General features: G+C 40.3%; 1 protein-coding gene across 3 annotated transcripts in view; it reads left to right on the top strand.

The window, feature by feature from the left end:
- Positions 1-20378, top strand: part of adarb1b (adenosine deaminase RNA specific B1b) — a 152628-nt gene that overhangs the window by 93439 nt on the left and 38811 nt on the right. For all 3 annotated transcript variants that reach the window (XM_034134363.1, XM_034134364.1, XM_034134362.1), the window contains exon 4: positions 20027-20101. In XM_034134363.1, the coding sequence (XP_033990254.1) occupies positions 20074-20101 (28 nt within the window). In that variant the 5' untranslated portion in view covers positions 20027-20073. The remainder of the gene's footprint in view (positions 1-20026; positions 20102-20378) is intronic.

Here is a 20378-nt window from a genome sequence, read left to right as displayed (position 1 = left end):
AAATAGAGAACACATCCATTTACCTCACAGCGACAAAAAAACTGTTGATTATGAGCACTGCCTTGTTTAGTGGCACAACATTTCCAGGCACAGCGGCACTCCGTCACGATAAGGGATGAGTTGTGTCTGCCTGTCTCGATGTAATTAGCCTTGATTAGCATGCTGCTAATGACCGTAAGAGACAGAGGGGGCGGGGGGAAGCGTTGGAGCGTGAATGCACAAACCGCCGAGGTGTGTTTAGGTGGCGGGGAGAGACGTTTTACGGCCCTGGAGAAGTATGCTGGGGGATTTATGTCGGCTCCCTCCATCACCGCCGCGGAGATAAACCCCATGTGTGTACATTCAAATGGATATGGATATTGAAATGTTTTCTCGCTTATTCCACTGCTTGCGTGAAGAGCTATTTCTTTCGAGTAATAGAACAGGACATATAGTGATGAATATTTGATTCTCCCAACCAAATATGTTATTTAGAAAACCCCTCACCAGCAATACGGAGGAAAGATTAATCTCAATCGTAAGAAATAGCTCAATTACACTTTTTGTGATAGCCCCTACTGTTCTTCTGCCTCCCCACCCTTTGACGTTCATCCTCTTATACTGTATGAACACTTTCTCCCTCCCTCTGTCAGCTGCCACCACCTCTTTCATCTGGCAGGAGTTGCCCACCCCCGTTCTCCCTGTGCCGTCCATCACCGGTACCTCTGCCTGACAATAGCGGAGGCACAAGGTGTGAAATTCAACTCCTAGGTGACAGTGTTTCAGGCTCAGGCCCACACAAATCTACATGGATGCATCCATGTCCTGGCACAGCATTTATTTGTAGAGTTCCACCCGGCCCCCGTAAATACACACAAGCACTTTGGAGGATACGCACACTCCGGTGCCCAGCCTTGAATGTGACAAACGGTGTCAGTTGTGAGCACCCTGGGAATCCAGGCGAGGAGAGCTGGAGGACTGAAGAGAGGATTGTGTGGGGGAGTTAGATGGACAGAGAATGGCAAAGGGAAAATAAATGACAAAAAAACATTAAAAGTCCAAAAGCAAACATCTGCATTGAAAAAAAATATTTCTAGATGAAATAATTGCGATTGAGGAAAGTGCCCTGCGTTTTCCCTACTATACTTTGGGACGCACTTCGCTCAAAATAGACAGAAGTACAGAAGTCTGACGATTAAAACACAGCAACAGATTCAGATATTTCGTACCATGCATGAAATTTGAAAGAAAAAAATAATAAGGCTAATCATTAAATATGTTTAAAACTCTTAGAATATCATTAAAATAAACTGGAATCACATGACCTTACATGTCGTTAAAATATTAATATAAATATGTTATTGCATCATAGACACATCTTTTTTTAGTGAAAATCAAACAACCTTAAATAATCAAATCATAAATCATAACCCTTCTCCAACTTTAATTATATAATTATAGAAAGCATTTCAAGTCATTCTTAAGCTCATTATCTAGTATAACAATGATGGACATTCACCACCATCAACTAGTTAAAGGGCCGCACAAATATCACCAACAGGATTTTTGATTTGATCAATACTGAATCATGATTGTACTATTTGTATTTCACAATATTGTGAGTGTTTTGCCGTTATTGGCAATCAAATACAATATATTGGATCTTCATGGTTGATTGGAAGTCGTTTTGGACAAAGGCGTCGGCTAAATAAAGTGTAACATAATAAATATAATATTGCCCCATCCCTAGACAGTTCTGTTTACAATGCTGTTTTAAAAAATGAACAAACTATAAAGAGTTTTAAGGGCACCTAAATATATAGTTTACTATGTTAATGTCCTATTTTTGGCTTCTAAATTAGCATAGTTCTTTCTAAAATGGACAATATGTACTGCACTACTGTATGTCTAATTCTGCTAGTTCTCTTGATGTGATCACATTAATGTAAATGTAGATCTTCGTGAGCACATGCAGGTTTTTAGGAGTTCCCTACCTGTGTGCCCTGCTTGGTGCTTGGACATTGAGCACAGCAGTGGTGGTCCTCTATGTGCCACACACACACAGCCACACACTTCCAAACACACTCAAACCTACACTTCTTTCCCTACAGGCGCTCTGTGCCTGTGCTGTGTCATAAATCAGAGCTGTCAAACAGATTTTACAGCTTCTAGTGAAAAAAAGGAGAGGCAGCCACCCAACAACCTTGAAAAGATGGAAGAAAGCAAAAGTAGTGGAGTTGTATTATTATTAAACCTCATGCCTGGACCTGAAGAATCTATAAAGAATGAAGCAACAGTTTTTATTCTTGGTGGGGTGAGCATGGTGCGTAACAGCACTGACCAGCCAATCAGTACATTCCTCGGGTAACAATAAGTCCATTTATAGGATGTTTGATGTTTTTTTGTTGCCGTTCCTTCTCTTGGCACATGGCGTTTTGACCTGACCATCGTTTTGTAAGGTCACTGCAGTGATTGTTTTTAGGCTAAAAGCAAAACAGTCGGGAACCAAGGAAATCTAGAACATGGGAATATAGCAAAAAATATGTTTTTGTCAAATGAGTGAAAAGGAAATGTTGGCTTTGTACAGATGCAGTGTAGCTTTGTTGCTGTCAGATATAGTACGAGATTAAGCAGAGTATGCAAGACAATTGAGCCAGATCAAGTGCAATTTCATTCGTGTACTTCTGTGTTTTAGGAACAAATTGGTGTAGATGTGAGGCCCCAGCTCCATGGGAACGCATACGGCAAAATGCATCGGAGTAACGCAAACGCAACCGCAAAAAACCTTCCGCCCACACGCAATATACACCGGATTGTGTCAAGCTCCACGAGACGGCTCCGTTTACATCCAAACACTGGAAAAGCTGCAGTACATATGCCGAACCTGTACGTGGCGCTGTAACTTCCTCCACAAAAAGCAGCAACTTCCTCCACAAAAGCAACAAAGAAGAATGGTTGTCATGGCTGCACTTCTGTGTATTCTCCGTGGTGGGGGCCGAGGGATCCGGGCAGAGTTTTTCGCCGGTCAACGTGTGTTAAAGTTTAAATCTTCCGGACAAAATGATAAAAGTGCCGGTCAAAGGTCTTCTTTGTTATTTATTGAGCTTTAAAACAAATGAATAACGACGATATAATGATATATGATAATAAAATACACTGAGCCTATCTCTTTTTCCTCTCTTCTCACAGCGTCAGTGTCTGTCTCATGCAGCAGCTGATCCTGTAAGTAAACCCGACAGTAAAAATAAACATATTTATAACTAGTTTAGGTAGTTTGAGAGGTAATTAAAATAGCTATTGTTGTTGTTAACGAAACACATCAGCAATGATGCGGGGTACGCGGAGAGGTGGGGAGAGGCGGGGCTATGAAACGGATGACCGTATAGGCGACCCCACGGCCCCGTTGGACCCCCCAGAGCGCTCCGTTCCCAGATCTATCCACCTTTGGACCCGTTGTTGTTTGCGGGGTCTGTTTCTACGTTTCCGTTACGGCGTCGTCGAGCTTAAAGGGCTATACGCATGAGAAATATGCGGATTCAACCCGTTTTCGTCCCCGTGGAGCCTAGGCCTTAGTCTTCCTATATGTTTATTGGCTTTAGCAGGGCTCTGATTGCAAATGTAATGCTAAATCAGACAAAATACTTTCCTTCAGTTGTCTAGAAAGGGCATGTTTCCTCACAACATGTCATGATTCTACTCAACAACTTTTTGTTTCTAGCCTTTTTAACGATTAAGCTCATTTTAATCCTACTTATAAACAAATTGGTGCGATTCGTATTGAATAATGCAGAAATTAGTAAATTGTGATATAATTAAATCTTAGATGCACAATCCGAGTGACAGGAATGGTAAAACTGTGATGGTGTATCATGGAGTTTGTGGCTATATTGTCATTAATTAAATTAAAAAGTAATTAGCCTTGTAGAAATAATAAATGTTGGACTTGTTTGTTCGATCTACTATGCCCATGTTTTTACTGACTGATCGAAAAACATAAATATCATACAAGTGTCTAGATTTGCCTTATCAATGACTTAAAAACAGTGTTGACCATTCGTTTCTGACAAGGGTGAAAGTTTTACTTTCCATTTATGGTTAGGGCAATGTAGTTTCAACTGTTTAGGCCCATTGGCGTTCCGTCAGTTATACCACAGAGATTGACTGAGGAGGAAACATTTGACTATAACTAAAGATGTCTCATACTTTACAATCGTTCCCGTTTTTGTATCAAGTGCCTATTGACTCCAATGCATTCCTCAGGGCTAAAGTCACAGATTGGATGTCAGTGTCCGAATGGCTGCCTCTTAATATTCAGAGTGGGGAAAGCATGTACGTCCAGCGGTAGTGCTCAGAAGGCAAATCGCTTCTGGCAGCCTAATTCACTGGTCATTAGAAGGGCCAAATTGAATAATGGACTCCCGAGGTAAAGTTGATGAGACAGATAGGGCCATGTTGGGTGGCCGCTACTTCTTGGCCCCCTTTACTTTGGCCCATCAGTTTCAATCAAGTAGCACGACAGGCACTCCCAATCGCCGCCAAGACCCCTTCTCCATTAGGCCACCGAGCACCCACACGTGTACCCCATTACGGAGCATTACCTGGTCAGGTCCTGGAGACGTCAACTGAGGAAGTAATGGATAGGAAGAGTGAAATGAGGACGGTTCTTCACAGAAAACCTCTGATCCCATTTCTATTAAGATTCTTCCTCTCTCTGTCCCGCACTTTCTTCAGGTAATCACTGGACTGCCAGAGCTTTATTGGGAAAAGTAATGGGATTTTGGGATGGCGACAGTAGCACTCACTTAACTTACCGCATATAAAGACAGTTAACAATGATCCGAGTATTCCACATTGTATCCCTTTGTTTCCTATTTTCCAATCTCCCACTTCTCAACTCTTGGATCTCATATTACTCCTTATGTGTATAACTATAGATCAAATAGATAGTCATTAACATCTGGAAATGACGTCCGATGTGAACATACAGGATCATCTAATGCATACTTTGAAATATTTGAGGAAATACTGTAGTCAATAATTTTTTCTTCTTAGATTGTCTTTTCTATGTCTTTGTCTTTAAGCCACAGAACAGCCATAACAAAAAATACATTGAAAGCAAAAAATCATTTTGGTTCCGTGTCATTACACAATCATATGGGGAAACATATTTTTGAAGGAGTCTGCAATTCCTTAAATTGTATTAAATAACAAATAGGGTTCCTGCTTACAGTAGCGAAAATGATCTAATACCACATTCTGGTCGGATAAGTAGGCCTGATATGGTTTGAAATGTTATTTTTGTTTTCTAAAATAAGGGAAGAATCAGACAGGATGGAACGTATTGGAGTGGTATTGCAGCGCGGTGGGCCTATCAGTCTGTGTTAGTGCTGCGGAGAGGGCTGTCTCTTAGGCCGCCTCCTGCACCGGCCATTTCCCATGGCCATTTGTCTCTGTCCACTTCCTTCCCCTTTCCTTGCCCCCTCTTTTTCTCCTTTCATCTCCTCCTCCACCTCATCTTCGATTCCTCATCTCGGACTCTCTGTCTTGTTCGATCTGTTCCTCCTCTCTTTACTCTGGCTCTCTGTTTTTGTTGGCACCCATTCCTTCTGGCAAACACGTTGTTTTTAATCTGGCAAGTGAAATTAGTCGTTTACCTAATTAAACGTAATACATTTAGTTTTTTAAAGGAAACATTTTTACTCATTTGTTTGTCTGTGTTTGTTTACCGCCTTAATTTGATGAATACTCGACTGTGATTGGTTTTCCAAAAATGTTTTGTTCTGACTTGCTGCAACTATTTTCATTCATCATATAACTATTCAGATAGCTGTAGTTCTTTTTGTCTCTAGTTTTGTTTTTGTATCAATAGTGAGTCACAGATCCATCAAGTTGACGGTTAGCGTTAGTGCTTCCTTGGGGCACTTAGTGCCTATTACAAGGTAAACCCAGAAATGTGTTATTTTTTAGGCTTATAGATGTTAATGAGGTTACTCTAAATTAACTATCTACAGTCTTAACAGCTGCGTCAATCTTATCTGAAATTGGTGCCCTTTTTTTGGCAATTTTCAGTCACTATATTTTGTTCTTGTTTTATTCACCTTATGCTTTGCCCGCATTGCCGTATTATGTCTTAGCAAAGTGTAATTGCAATTACTTTGCATAGCGTTGTCTGCTTTATCAACCTTTACTTGTCAAAGAGATTGTTTTTAAGCTTTTTAATGAACTGTTTATTTACTTATTGAAGACATAACTGTTTCAACCGTAAGTGGGAAAAGGGCAAGGCTACATAAGGTGAATAGTCACATAAAGGTGCCCATCCGATTTACCATTGCACTTCTTCCACATTGTAACAGAAACGTTAAAAAGAACAGCTTTTGGTCTAATTCAACAAACATTCATGCTTATTTAACCTTATAGCTCAGAACTCACGGTAGAAATATTGTATTACTTATCGGATCTGCACAAACAAGATATCAAATTAAAGCTGAGATTCCACAGATTCCAGAGGTATAAGTATCATCACTGTTGCGGCTTTCACACCAGCGCTTTTCCCTTTCTAGCTCCTAGCGAGAGCTTTTCTGGTTCAGCTCCGGTTTCCCTTTTCAGCTCCCGCTCTGTTCACACCGCCCAGAGCTGCCGCTGCTGCGTCATGACGTCACAGTTTACGTCGCTGATTTTCTCCCACAACAACAACGGGGGACTGCGTCGGGTCGATGATCGTGTTGCTTTTAATCATACGAAGCCAGATTAAATTAAATAACGACTTCTCCAACCTTATACTTTTCTCCAGAGTGCCGTGGTTCATTGTTTATTAATGTGTTTCAGCGGCATTTACCGACCGCTGCAGTGCTGGCTGCTCTTCCACGGGAGTTTATTCTCCCGTTAGCTCCGGGTTAGCTCACACGGCTCTAAAGTATTCACTGTCTGACTGTCACACAAGCAGCTGATACATATCCCCAGTTCCCCTTAAGTGAATGTGTGTCAGTCTGAATTGACACTGTTTGGCATCACAACGCTGTTATGAAAGTTTCTCTGGTATAACATGGGTGATGTTAGCATAGCAACCGAAGCTAAACTGACTACTTGCTAAGCCGTTTTCTACAGGCACATTTTACCGGCGTATTTTTCATTATGATTCTACTTGTGATAGTCGGACATGACAACCTGTGCAGCCCATGTATCTCCACAATGATCAATAACAGCGAACGGATGGTCAAAGTAAGGTTTCCTGCACGCCTCGACCTAAGAGACGTAAGCGACGCCGCGTCATAGCTCCGACGCTCTTGCCTCTGGACCGACAATTTTTTGGAGCTGGAAGTGAACCGCATTCCCGGAGCTATGACGCGCCGCCGCTGCGGTGTGAACAGAAAAAAACGGCGCTTTTCCAGCTCCAGCTCCGAGCAGGAGCTGGAAAAGCGCCGGTGTGAAAGGGGCATGAGCGAAAAAACTCAGGGCAGCAAAGGCAAACCCAGACAACACACAACTTCACTTTACGTAGCCAAAACGGCAAATACGTCTTACCGTTGCTATTTTCTGATCAAAGGTTGTGTTCAAGGGCATTAAAACGATAAAAACGCTGCTGAAGGTTAATCCAATGTGTCTGTGTCACTTTGAAATGATTACTGATAATCCATCATTCCATTTTTGTCAAAAACGGAAATTTCATATAGAGTGTGTGAGAGCTACAACCCAGCTTCTGGTTTTGGGCATGCTGCGCTCTTTCACCAATGGTAATGTTTAGATGGATTTTAGGAACCTCCCCTCGATTCTATTGGCTCTAACGGTTCAAAAGAGGTGTCAATCATCAAAATCGACCGAGGGGGGCCAGAGATATGGCAAATCCACCCAAATGATCCCAGAAGTGTTTGTTTTTTTGCTAAACCTCTCTAAAAAGGTCAAATGTCACTTGTTTTGCATCAATCAGATACAGGGTACTTATTATATGTTGTACTTTGGATTCCTAAAGCTTTTTGTCTACTATCCCATCATTCAAGGGGGGTTTTCACGATAAGTAATGGGGGTTTTTTTTGGACGGAAACTATAATTTAAATTGTTTTACTATGTTGAATCTGAATTTACTTTAAAGTGGACCTATCATGCTATATTTGAATAATATATTGTAGGGCCATACCTATATAAGGTATATTTATACGTTTTCTTTTTCAAAATACCAAACAGATCATGCATTTTAGCCATGCCTCATTTCGCTCTATTTTGCTGTCCTCCACCCTGTCTTTGCATGCGCTGCAGCTGACCACGCCCCCTGTTACCATGCTGTTACCATGCCATGGCAACCTCTCATTCCCCTGATAGGTCAGCTCCGCCGTCCTGACGTCAGAGGAATGTTCAAATCTGGATCAGTTTTGATCAGATCCATTGCAGCCCCGTTTTTAGAGATTTGGGTATGGAGGAAAAGAGAGAGGGTTGTGTTTTCTGACACTTGGTGAGTTCCCTGGAACACCGGGGACACATTCATGTATAAAAGACGTACAAAAGTGCATTTTGCATGATAGGTCCCCTTTAAAGTAAAAACATCTATATTGATTCCGACTGTTCTACATCCAACTCACAGGTTTATCATTGCTTTGAGAAAAAAGATGATTAATTTACCCCTTTTTAGAAGTGAAGATATAGTCATTTGTTCTGGGAATGTCATTTTCGAGCCTGAGACCTGAAAAACAGGCTTGGGGCTTAACAGGTTAAACCATCTTAAACAATTGTGATTGGTCATTTGTTTGTCTGGCTAATGGGCAACAGATTCAGAAGTCTTAAACCAGGTTATTGTTAACTGCCAAATAATCCTTATAACATTAAAACAAGGCTAGAGAAGGCCAAACCATTATTACAAAATCTGAAATCTAATACAACTTTTTTTCCATTTAGTTTCATTCCCTTTCATATCAAACACCTGGGGCCAGATTCCCGGTGCAAAAAGTTACAGAGGAACTCTACAGTCAATACATAAAATAAATCAAACGTTAGACTCTGCTCAGTAAATCAATATATTCACACCACCAAGGAATACAGAGTAAGTCCTCTTCTGATAAATAAACCATTGTTGCTAGAAAGTCTTCCTGAAGGGCAGAAATGTGACCTCAATATCAGAACCAAGGATGAAAATATCAGGGTTCAGGTGTGAAAAAACATTGCAAAATAATTTATACCATTGTTGGCACACACCTTGAATACCATACGGAATAAATAGGTGCCAGAGAAACAAGACACTTTATCAACTAGTTTCTACATATTTTCCTGCAAAGGTATTATGTCAGATAACAACACAGTTATCTAATCTTTCTGATATTTACTTTACCATGTGTCAAATTCCACACCAGTTGGAGTTGTACAGCTTAGAACAGACCTTATAAAGCCATTACAACAAGATATTTAGTTCTGGTTTCCTTGGAGAGAGAATTTGTGATTCCTTACCTCATTTTCCATATCAAAGGATGTCTGTCGTACTGCGTTTCTCATTTTAAATAGAGTGGAATAAAGTTGATGATGAATGCATTACACGTGAGAGGTCCTGTACATGTATATGCGTGTGGTTGGAGAGTTAGGGAGCAGTTAAAAGGAGTTCTGATTTTTAAAGTGTTGTTGTATAAGGTACTTATTCAAAGTCTGTGTATTTCCTACAATTGATGGCAGTCAGCACACAAACAGTTTGGAGAAACTGACTTCTGAATACCAGAACGGAAGGTAAGAGACGTACAGCAGCAAAACATATGTTAGCCACCCAGCTACGCAACAGCAACAAGGACAAATACCAAGACAAAATATAAAGAAACAGACATTTATCATACCATTACAATCACTGAAGACAACATGCTCAAGACACTCTAAAGTATATTTGACCTGGGATTTACCTATGCATTTAATTTCAGGACTGACTGGTGCACAAAAGAGTGCTTCAGTCTTACCTTATTGAGACATGTACAGCAGCAAACTTATTTTAGCCACCTAAAGAATTTACGTTGGAAGTAATAGTCAACAACTGATGTTCAGAGTTGTCAAATTTAGTTTTTTCCGAAGGACAAAACAGGTGGCACCCAAAATAACACGGTTATAATTTCAATATAACACCATCAGTTTTACTGTCAGAAAGGGCTGCCTGACCCTAAAGTGAAGCGGTGAAAATATTCCAAACATTGCATACACTTTTAAGGTGGCCGAAATATATTTTTCAGCATTGCTTAGTTTCCTTGCAGGTACTTTTGTCTATGCCCCAAATGGGCATGAGGTAGGGTTAGGGTCACTGTAATACACAGACAAGCCATACATTCTTCATACAACCCAAAAGAAAATACTATTTTGCGTGTCGGATGTAAAGTCACAATATGTAAGATAAGATTTATTGATCCTAAATTGGGGGGAAAAAAATGTGTTGTGAGCTTTGTTGTCACTCTACTGATACTTGCTTCCATCATCATAGCAATTTTTTATTTTTGTCTGTGTGTGTGTGTGTGTGTGTGTGTGTGTGTGTGTGTGTGTGTGTGTGTGTGTGTGTGTGTGTGTGTGTGTGTGTGTGTGTGTGTGTGTGTGTGTGTGTGTGTGTGTGTGTGTGTGTGTGTGTGTGTGTGTGTGTGTGTTTATTCCCAAAGATAAGTGTGTTTGTGCCTCTGATGTCACACGTCTGTGAGCTCCGCGCCCAGAGGCTGAGCAATCGGTCGTTTGTTCTAGCCTTGATGGACGCAGGAAGCGAGGGGCAGCCATTTAGCTGCAGCCTGCTCTCTTCCCTCAAACCCCCCCGGCCTTGCTGGTGCTGGGGGAATCATAGCCACTCACTACTATGATTTATGACCACACCTGAAGCCAAGCTAAGAAGTTTGGGTGTGTATGTGTGTGAAAAAGGAAAGTAAAAAACACTACTGTATGTGGGATGGAGAATAATCGTAAAAAAAGTGTGTGGCTTTAAAGAATCAAAAGATTGAAAATGAATCAGGGAGCGTTCAGCCTAAAGCAGAATGATCACATTTAATTGACAGCTTTTTATGCACACATAGTAGGGAGAAGCATACAGTATGTTGCAAACAAAAGTGCTGGTGTGTGTTTCTCACGTGCACCAACAGCATTATTTCTCGCCTGGCCTTTAAGACTTGGCCTCTCACTCTCCGTCCTCTCACTCTTCCACGAACCTTGACTCTGCCAGCCTTCTGAAATGCAATCTCCCATAAAAACCCATCAAATAAAAAATTCATATTGATACTCTCTGCCTCTGCTTTCTCCACCTTTTCCCTTCTCTCACCATCAGCGGTCCATGATGATAAACGACCCACTGTCAGATATTAAAGTCTGGAACACAATAAAAGACCCGTTCTCTCTCTACTCTTTCCACCCTTTCCACCTTGCAGTTCTCTTTTTTCCATTTTGGGCTAATGTTTTGGGCAATGTTACATTTGCATGCAGGTGCAAGCAGAGCTTCTCATCAATAATGAGATACATAACGTGCAACAGTTAATAAGATATTACACTTAACATCCTTCATATTGAAAATCTAAACTGTGATTCTAAGTAAGTAGAGTTGAAACCATTTGTATGCTGTTAATCAAGAAAATTATTTTCTGAGCAAAACATTCTCCAATTCCTTCCAAAATGTGAAGATACGCTATTTTCTATTTCATATATGATATTAAATTATATTAATATTTTTTTGTGGCTTGTTGGCCAGACAAAACACATCATTTTAAGACCTCACCCGGGGCTCCAGAAAAATATAATTATGCATTGTGTTACTCTTCTTTTACTCTTTTATTGTTTTATTCATTAAAAAAAACAAGCGTGAAAGTGCAAGTCCATATAGAAATCAAAATGTAAAAATATAATCAACATATTTACTAAAATGTATTATAATCTTTATTTGCATCAACTTCCAATTTTTTTTTTTACTGTAAAACACCCTTTGTAAGACACAACAAGAATACATGTTAGCTGTGCACCTCAGAATTAGCCATGCCGTAGGGGCTCAAGTGAGTGTGTGTGGGCAGTGTCTGTGTTTCCCTCTTAACCCCCGGCTGAGCCTCTGTACTGCTCCATTACCCAGCAAGTCCTACAAACACACCAAACCAGAGATCCTGTCAGAGCCAGACGTCAGTTAAGCACGCGCAGGTCGTGTGCTGCAAATAATCAAGGACTTAATGCTGTGGATGTGACAATGACTGACACACCTACATTTTTTAGGTTGAGCTTTTTAACCTTTAATATTATTAATTGAATAGACTAGTATTAACTCTGATAGTTCTAAGTGAACCTTTAACATGATAGTTTAAAGAGAGCCTTTTCTGCTTTTTGGGGTTTCCCTTTCCTGTAGTGTGTTCTAGGTTTGTGTGCATGTAAATGGTCTGCAAAGGCTAAAATCCCAAAGTTCCCTCCAGAGGGAGTTTCTCTCCCACATCCATCCCCCCCTTGCCAGAAACACCTCTATTGGACTCCTTTGTTTACTTCCGTAACATAGTGACATCAATATGAAACCCTTGCGCTTCTATTGGCTAGCGCTTCAACATATTGTACGTGATAGGCTAAGGGGCAGGACATTTCTTCTTTTTCCACACTCGTCCTTTCAGCCTTACTATATATTGATTAAAATGCTTTAAAAAACAACCTGTTAATGTTAATACGAAAAGTGGTGATACTGGCTCTGTTCAAGGACTCTCTGCGGTTTAGAAATTGCAGATTTGCAGACAATGACTCTACAGACTGCATTTAACAAATGGGAAAACGATTACTCCTACTTCCTTTCATAATTAAGGCTATTCAAAGTAGGGTTTTTAAAGGTAAATGCCAAAAGCAATTTAGCTTTAACTACTTGAAAAACTGTTCTTTTTACATTTGTATTCTATTTGAGATTTTTCCTTGGAATCGTATTCATTCACAAGCCCTCCAACAACTCCCTTTTCAAGATAAAAAAGTGGGTTAAAAAAAAGGTGCAAGCAACACGTGATTGAACACAACTAGCTTTGATACCAAATTCAAATTCCAATATAAAATACATGTTCCATTGGAAATACATTTTTCCAACACACATTTATCAAATAAATGTGGTCAGTTAAGGGGAATTTCTTTTGAAATGTTTGGCTTTTCGCAATGTGAGGATAAAAGAATAATCTCAGTTAAAGGGTCCGTGAATAAAAATCTGCAAAGACCTATATAATAGCTGATTTACAAAGCAAATAGTTCAAAGATTATTAAGATAAACCATACTGTATAGGCAACAATACGATTTCTAGAAAAGAGTAGCATTGTTTGGATTCCCTTCAGCAGCATGAAGAGGGACATTAAGATCAAAGAGATAAGTATGTACATGGATGTGTTTGTGCAACGATGCATGCCCTGCTTTCTTTTCTGTGTCTGTTTTTGACAGGAGCTAAGCGGGAGCTGCTTTTAGAGCCTGTGTCCGTCCTGCCAGCCCAGCAGCATGTCAGCCTGCTGAAAGTTTCAAAAGGATGAGGCTGTTGTCTTCTAATACGCTGTTAATGTATTCTCTGTAGTAGATTCCCTCGCTGGGCCCAAGCGTAAAGTAGTGTCACTGACGATCTATCCCAGAGACAAGGAGAGCTGAAGGATGCCAGTCGTCTATTTTCATTAGGAGTTTAGTTATATCACTTCTGCATTTTACTATCAAATGGTCCCATTATACCATCATCAAGCATGCAGTGTATTTCCTGTGACCTCTTAAACTATATATTTGTATTAATATCAATACAGACAATTAATGAAACAGACACATTTAGTAGAAGCAGAAGGGCAAAAAGCATACAGTAGCTTGTAAAAAAAAGCACTCCCGTTTTTCATCCAGGTAAGGGAAGAAAAAGAAAAAAAGTGAATGTCTGAAGTGAAAGTAAAGATAAGTGTTTTCAAAATGGCTACACAAGTGTCCCTATAATAGCACCAAAGAGCAAACATTTAACATCAGATGACACTTGAAACTTGAGTTAACAGTCAGACCAATCAGAGGCTATCAACTTGTCCAGGGACCAATTAGACGCCATCATTCCATCAGTGGGCAAAATGCCCTGTTACCACTGATATCAATTACAACTTTGTTGACTTGTGTCCCTTTTGGTGGCAGAGCCTGGTATTTTTCCACTTCAGAGTGGCATCAGACCTGTTTCTTATTATTTGCTGTATTCTTCGTAGTAGCATATATAAACCACAATTTGGTGAGAATAGGATTGCTTCCTAGGAAGTATAGACGAGTCTAAATCTTCTTTTCTTAGCAAAGAAAACCTGCTATGATACTGAAAGTGGTCAAAGTCCTGAAGAGTGGGGACTATTTACATATGTGCTGAAGAAATTGCACTTGCCAATGGAATTTTGGTGCAGGACTCAACAATTATCTTTGTACAGTAGTTGTTTTGTTCTCGAGATAGATGTGATAAATACTTTGGTTGCAGTATAAATAGCAGTGTTTCCCCTACCATTGTCTTGGCGGGGCGCTGCGCCCTGCCAACGGAGCCCCGCGCCCCGCCTGAAATTCAAGGTGTTTTATTTTTATTTTATTTTATTTTTTAATTAAAAAAATATATATATAGCACCAAATTGCAACTGAAGTAATCTATCTACGGTCACTTTTCACATTGAACATGTGCTCTTTTATTAAATAAACTAAACGCCTATGTTATTTATCCAATGTATGTGCATGTTTCAGTGTCCACTGCTTTGCGTATTCACATTCTCCCTCCGCTCTGTTTCTGATGGGCGGGGCTCCGCTCCGCTCCCCCCCCAAACAAACGACCGACTGCTCAGCCTCTAGGCGCGGAGCTCACAGACGTGTGACATCAGAGGCACAAACACACTTATCGTTGTGAATAAACACTTTTTCACACACTCACACGCACACGCACACGCACACGCACACACACACAATCAGAGACAAGAGCGGAGGAAAGGAGGAGAACAACAAAGTGTAAAAAAGTCAAACAAATCTGCATTATTGCCCCGAGCTCTGCTGTCTGCCCGTTTGTCCCCCCCCCCCCCCAGTTTCAAATTTGTTTATTATTATTTTTTAACCTCAAGCCGTTATCGATAAAAAAAAGAAATTAAATTTTTTTTTTCCGGACACCCCCCGTTGGGGGGGTACCCGAGCAGCAGCCTGCCAACACAGTAAACCTAGGGGAAACACTGAATAGGCACTAATATTTGCTTCAGTCAGTCAAAAATAGCGCATATATACAATGTAATGAGTAACATGAGCCAGAATGAAGTATGTTCAGAGTGTGTACTCTGTGTGCATGTGATCAGTGTGAACATGTGAACATGTGACCCAGCATGTGATCAGTAAGTGGAATACAGCACTTAAAACAAGTACGTTGACAATGAAATGGAAAAAGAAAAATGTATCATATTGGATAACGTCTACAACACATACTTACTTTCTTAAAAAGGAAGTTAACTAGAAGGGCACTCAGAGAACCCAAACGTCCACCAAGTCTGTTTCCATAAGTGAAAATGATCCAATGTTTGTATCTCCCCGTGTTTCTGGTTGCCTCTGGCCTCTCAAAGCTGACTGGCCACCAAATCAAATGGCTAAATGTTGAGTGAAACCTAGAATCTAAGGCAATATTGGAGACTGAAAAGAGGTTCTGTGTTATTCCATCTCCATCTCATTTTAAGAACCTGTCCCTTACCATTTGCAGTGAAAAGTCAGGGGGATAAGGTGCGACAAAGAGTACAAAAGCAGGCATTACAGTATGGGTAAAGCACTGGGACCATTCCAATAGTTCCATTGTGCCAGATAGAGTGCGGAAGGTATATAACCTTCAATTACAATGCTAGTTTGAGTATGTTTCTTAAGATCTTTGTGGTGTACGTGGACAATTTGCCGGACAAAGATGGGAGTTTTCATTTAAAAATAACACTTGCACAAATTGGAGAGAGTTGCTCAAAGAATGTGTTTCGGCAAAACCATGGATCCTTGTGCAACTCAAGGGGAAATGTTTCCTTTATGTTTCTCATGCGTTGCTACCATGCTAATGCACTTAGAGACTTTCTCAAATGGACCTTTCAACTCCATGTCATTTTTTTCCCTTGTGCTTCCTTTGCATGGCAGGTTACCTTTCAATGTTTTGCTTATAACTCGTGACAACCCGGTTGCAAAGGCAGTTACTAATGTGGTGAAATAGATTTTTACCTTTTCAGTTTTTTCTGAATTATTGAAGGTCAGCCTTTCATGCAAGTGGAAATCTTTAATTATTTATAACTCTGGCTTTCAGTGTTTTTCTTAAGGTCTAAAGTTGAAATGATTTTGATGGATCATACACTAGACTTCATAGGGAGTTTGTTATATACAGTTTGAGGCCCACAGCCTGCCAAGGGCAGACTTTTCCATCGCCTTCTGTTTTAGAGCAGATAATGATTCTCTTTTACTTGGAATAAGATTGCATTTTCTATCTCTCTCATCCTCCATTCTTCCCTCACCTTTACCTTTCCATCCCGCACTCCACCCCGCCAACCCCCCACCTCCTCCCGACAGTTGGCCGCGGCTGGCGCTCCCTCCACGGTGGCGATACTCTATCGCTCCGTCACAGCGCAAGCGACGGATGAGAGAGAAATCAAAACCACCTTATTTCCCCTCAGTCCCTCTCCCCGTGCCAGATTGAATTTGAGGTTTTTCATCTACTTTCTCATCTTTCTCTTTTCCCTGCCTCCCTTGGCGTCCACTCAGAATTACCCGCTGGAACCAAGCCGTCTCACAACTTGATGACGCGGTATCATTTATGCGTGTGGAGGAAGATAGTCGCCAGCCTTCACCATTGATTCCTTTGACTCACTTTAAATCCACTGCTGCACATTTGTGGGTTCAAAAATTGTCAATATCAAAATCTATCTGTCTCCTGAATCTCCATGCATGCAAATGTCTAAATTAGTTTTGCGGTATTGATGTCCAACATTGGCTGATTTTATAGAAAACCTTTGATGTTCCGCTTTGCTTGTGTCCCTTTGTTTTTCTCATAGTTTAAATGGGTAAGATATCCTCTAATTGCCAATGGGAGACTGTGAAATGCATCCAAATCATATTTGTTTGATAGCACAACATATTCTCATCAGTGCTGCTCAACATCAGGTTGCTGTCAGTTCTTCATATTCAAAGCATTTTGCTACGTCCAATACTGGAGAAATGTACTTTCAAGGTTGGAGACAACTTCTGTAGCAGAATACGTTAATTCCAAAAAGTATATGCTTACTTCATAATTTTATTTGCTTTTGAAATCATTTAGCAGTCATTTTAACAAAGCAGCTTAAACCCCTTTGAAAATGTTTGATGGTCATATTAAAATAATGCCTAGGGGTAAATCAGGCAATGGACCATATTAAAGAATATGTTACTGGCTTTTTAGCCTCAGGTATTCCTTTAGGCAATGTATAATATCTTTCCCTTTATTAACGATCAGTCATTTTGATATATAGTCTGGTTGTAGATTACTCTAATTTGTCACTTTTGTTCAGCATTTGGATTGGATGACCTTTGAGGTACACTCACAGTGGATCTATTTGAAGAAATATATTGGATATTTTAATAGTTGACATCTATCAAACTTAATACAAAAAGATGAGGGTTTATTTTAGTTCACAGAATGCACAAACCATTTCTTTTTGTAGTCCTTTGCCCTTTAGAATTGCAAAGCCATTTACCTTCAGATTTACTTTTCAAGACACGCACACTCATGCACTCATTTTATGAATTCTTTGTGAGACTCTCCTTGCTGATTGCACCTGATTTCAGGAATAGTTACAGATTTATGACCGAGGCGGTCTCATCTAAAAAATCAAAACTGACAGACACATTTGCATTGCGTGCTGATTAAACTACACAGCAGTGTGTGTTGGAGGAGGATATCTGAAGGAGGAAGAAGAAGTATAAGAGGGAAATAACAGCCTTTTTGTTTTACACTCAGGCCACATTATAACCATGAAGAGACAAATTGCAAGAACATTTGTGAATACGGACAATATTACTTTGTATGACTTATGGAACAATACACAAAGAAGAAATTGATGAATAAATAAAACTCACCACCCAACATTATTGCGACCAAAATAATACCTTTCTGCTCCCCGTTCCCTTTTTAAAACTTCACCAATGACTTGAAAATGCAAAATCGTGGTAACGCTCAGAGACCATTCTTGACCTGACACCACTGTGGTAGCAATGAAATCAGGAGGTAGCTTGTGTTACAGCAGTTTTTCAAGCGTAAGCACAACGAAGCACAATGTGGCTTTAACACACGTTATGAAAAACCACGAAAAGCCATATCTAGAGCCAGAGTTTGGTTCGTCCGTTCTGTGCTACTGTTCAAAAAAAAAAAATCTACGTTTCACGTGATTGTACACTAATGAGATGTAGTTATGACTATTTGATTCCAATGCATCTAACATGTTCCCCTACATACATCACACTGGCCATTTCAACTAAATAATGTACCATACAATCAAAGAGAACTTTGCACTGCAGAAGTAACAACCTGTAAGTAATGCTACGTGTCATGTGTTCACTGAAAGAGATTCTGAGTTAGTGGATGAGTGTGTTGGGGGCCAAGGCACCTGGCTCCAGCTACCTGAGAGAAATGACTCTCATCTTCCACTCTGTTGGACCTACTCCCACCCATCCTCCGATCACCCCACCTTTTCATTTTCAATTACGGGATGGAATATGAATCTGTAATAGGGTGATAATTGTGCTAGCATATTTGCTGTCACCCACCATTAGCCCAGATTAATTAGCCCATTTAGTTTAGCTTAAGAAAGTGTCTGGCTGAGGAATGGGGCCACTGATGGAAGACGGGTGGAGGGAGAGTAGAATCAGCACAATCTGTTCTATATCATAATGCCATCTTTCTCCTGCTTTCTCTCTCGTTTTTTTGCCGCTCTTCGCCTTCCCCTCTTTGCTACTCTCTTCCTCTTCTAACTTTTTCGGTTAGTCTGTTTCATCACTCCGCACTCATCTGCCCTGCTCTCAGCAATATTTTGTTGTCGCGCCATGACTTTTCAAGTGGTTTGTGCGGAGGCTGATTACAACTTTTACTTCTGTAACTAGCGTACTGCTAGTATCAGCCAGTGGTGTAAACTCCTCTTCTGAAATTATTCTTTTGGAGATCATTAAATTGATGAACAGCGGCTGATATTGGGTTATGTAGCTGCCTGGTTTTGATAAGGAACAAGAATGAGAGGAATAAAAAAGGGTGATGCCTCTATCGCTGCATCGATTTTGATCTTTTATTTTTCTTCTTTCCATTCTAGGTCTACAATGTAATACTAAAGTGGAGTACACCTTTGAGTGGTTCTTAAGTAGTTTTCGAAATATAGAAAGTATGCTTTTGACATTTCTAGATAATTTCATGAATTATTTTCGTGTCTACCACTGCTTTGGTTTTTCAATACCCTCTGGTATTTCACATCTCCAACCAGATGACCAAGTTGACATTTCTATCTGCCATTTATTGGTGGCTTATACCATGTAAAACACTTACAGTACCAAGATATTTGAGACATTTGGAAGTATGGATGTTTTTTCTTTTTAAATAATGGCAAAATGGTTTCAGTTTAAAACGTGCCTAAATAGCCTTGGAGTTGGGTGTTCATCATCAGTGTAGTCGGCAGAATGAACGTCAGATTGCAGAAAATCATTTGATTTTAGGTTTGTTTGAAAAATATTGCTTAATGGAGCTTTAATCGCACTCTCCAAGTTGTGTGTGTATGTGTGTGCGGTAATGTAGTAACTTGGCCATGTCACTCGCTGTATATCTCTCAGCAGGCAGTGGGAAACGAGGTCTAATCGGAGGGATATTAAAGTCTCAATAGACTGCTCCTGCTATTAAGGCCTGTCAGCCCTGGCCTCCTCTCTCACCTTGATATCTCTCAGTATCTGAATATTTATATGCCTACATTACGGGCTGCTTGCACACTGCAATATGTGCATTTTGCTCTGTGTGTGTGCGTGCTGGAGCTTCAAGTAATGTATCATCGCTGTAGCCACTCAGGGTCTTCGAATGTGTTTATGTGTGTCACTCTGTCCTTGCTAATGCAGTCCACCTTTATGTCCTCTGATCTTCAGGTGCAGTGGGGGCAAGGCTGCTCTCAGGTCAGATCAAACCCGTGGCCATGGATGTGGATGAGGAGGAGAATATGAGTGAGTAGACTGTGATTTTCCAAATTTTTCAGTCAGTGTCTTCCTGTCTGAGCAATAGCTGGTCCCTTCTTTCTAAATGTCTGCATGTATATTTTTGTTTCTCATCTTTCTGTCTTCCCGCATGTCTTCCCTCATATTTTGCCTGATGTGTAATCAGATTTTGCTTATTACAAAAGGTCCTAGCCCATTTGTATAATACAACATGCAACACTTCCGTGGCTGACAGGGACAAACGAGTTACAACAGCCCAAAACACTTCCATTGATGCAATTTCAAA

Source organism: Trematomus bernacchii, unplaced genomic scaffold (assembly GCF_902827165.1).
Source record: "Trematomus bernacchii unplaced genomic scaffold, fTreBer1.1, whole genome shotgun sequence".
In the NCBI taxonomy this organism is placed as follows: Eukaryota; Metazoa; Chordata; class Actinopteri; order Perciformes; family Nototheniidae; genus Trematomus; species Trematomus bernacchii.
Note: the sequence above shows the minus strand (reverse complement) of the source record. Positions and strands in the feature narration are given on the sequence as shown.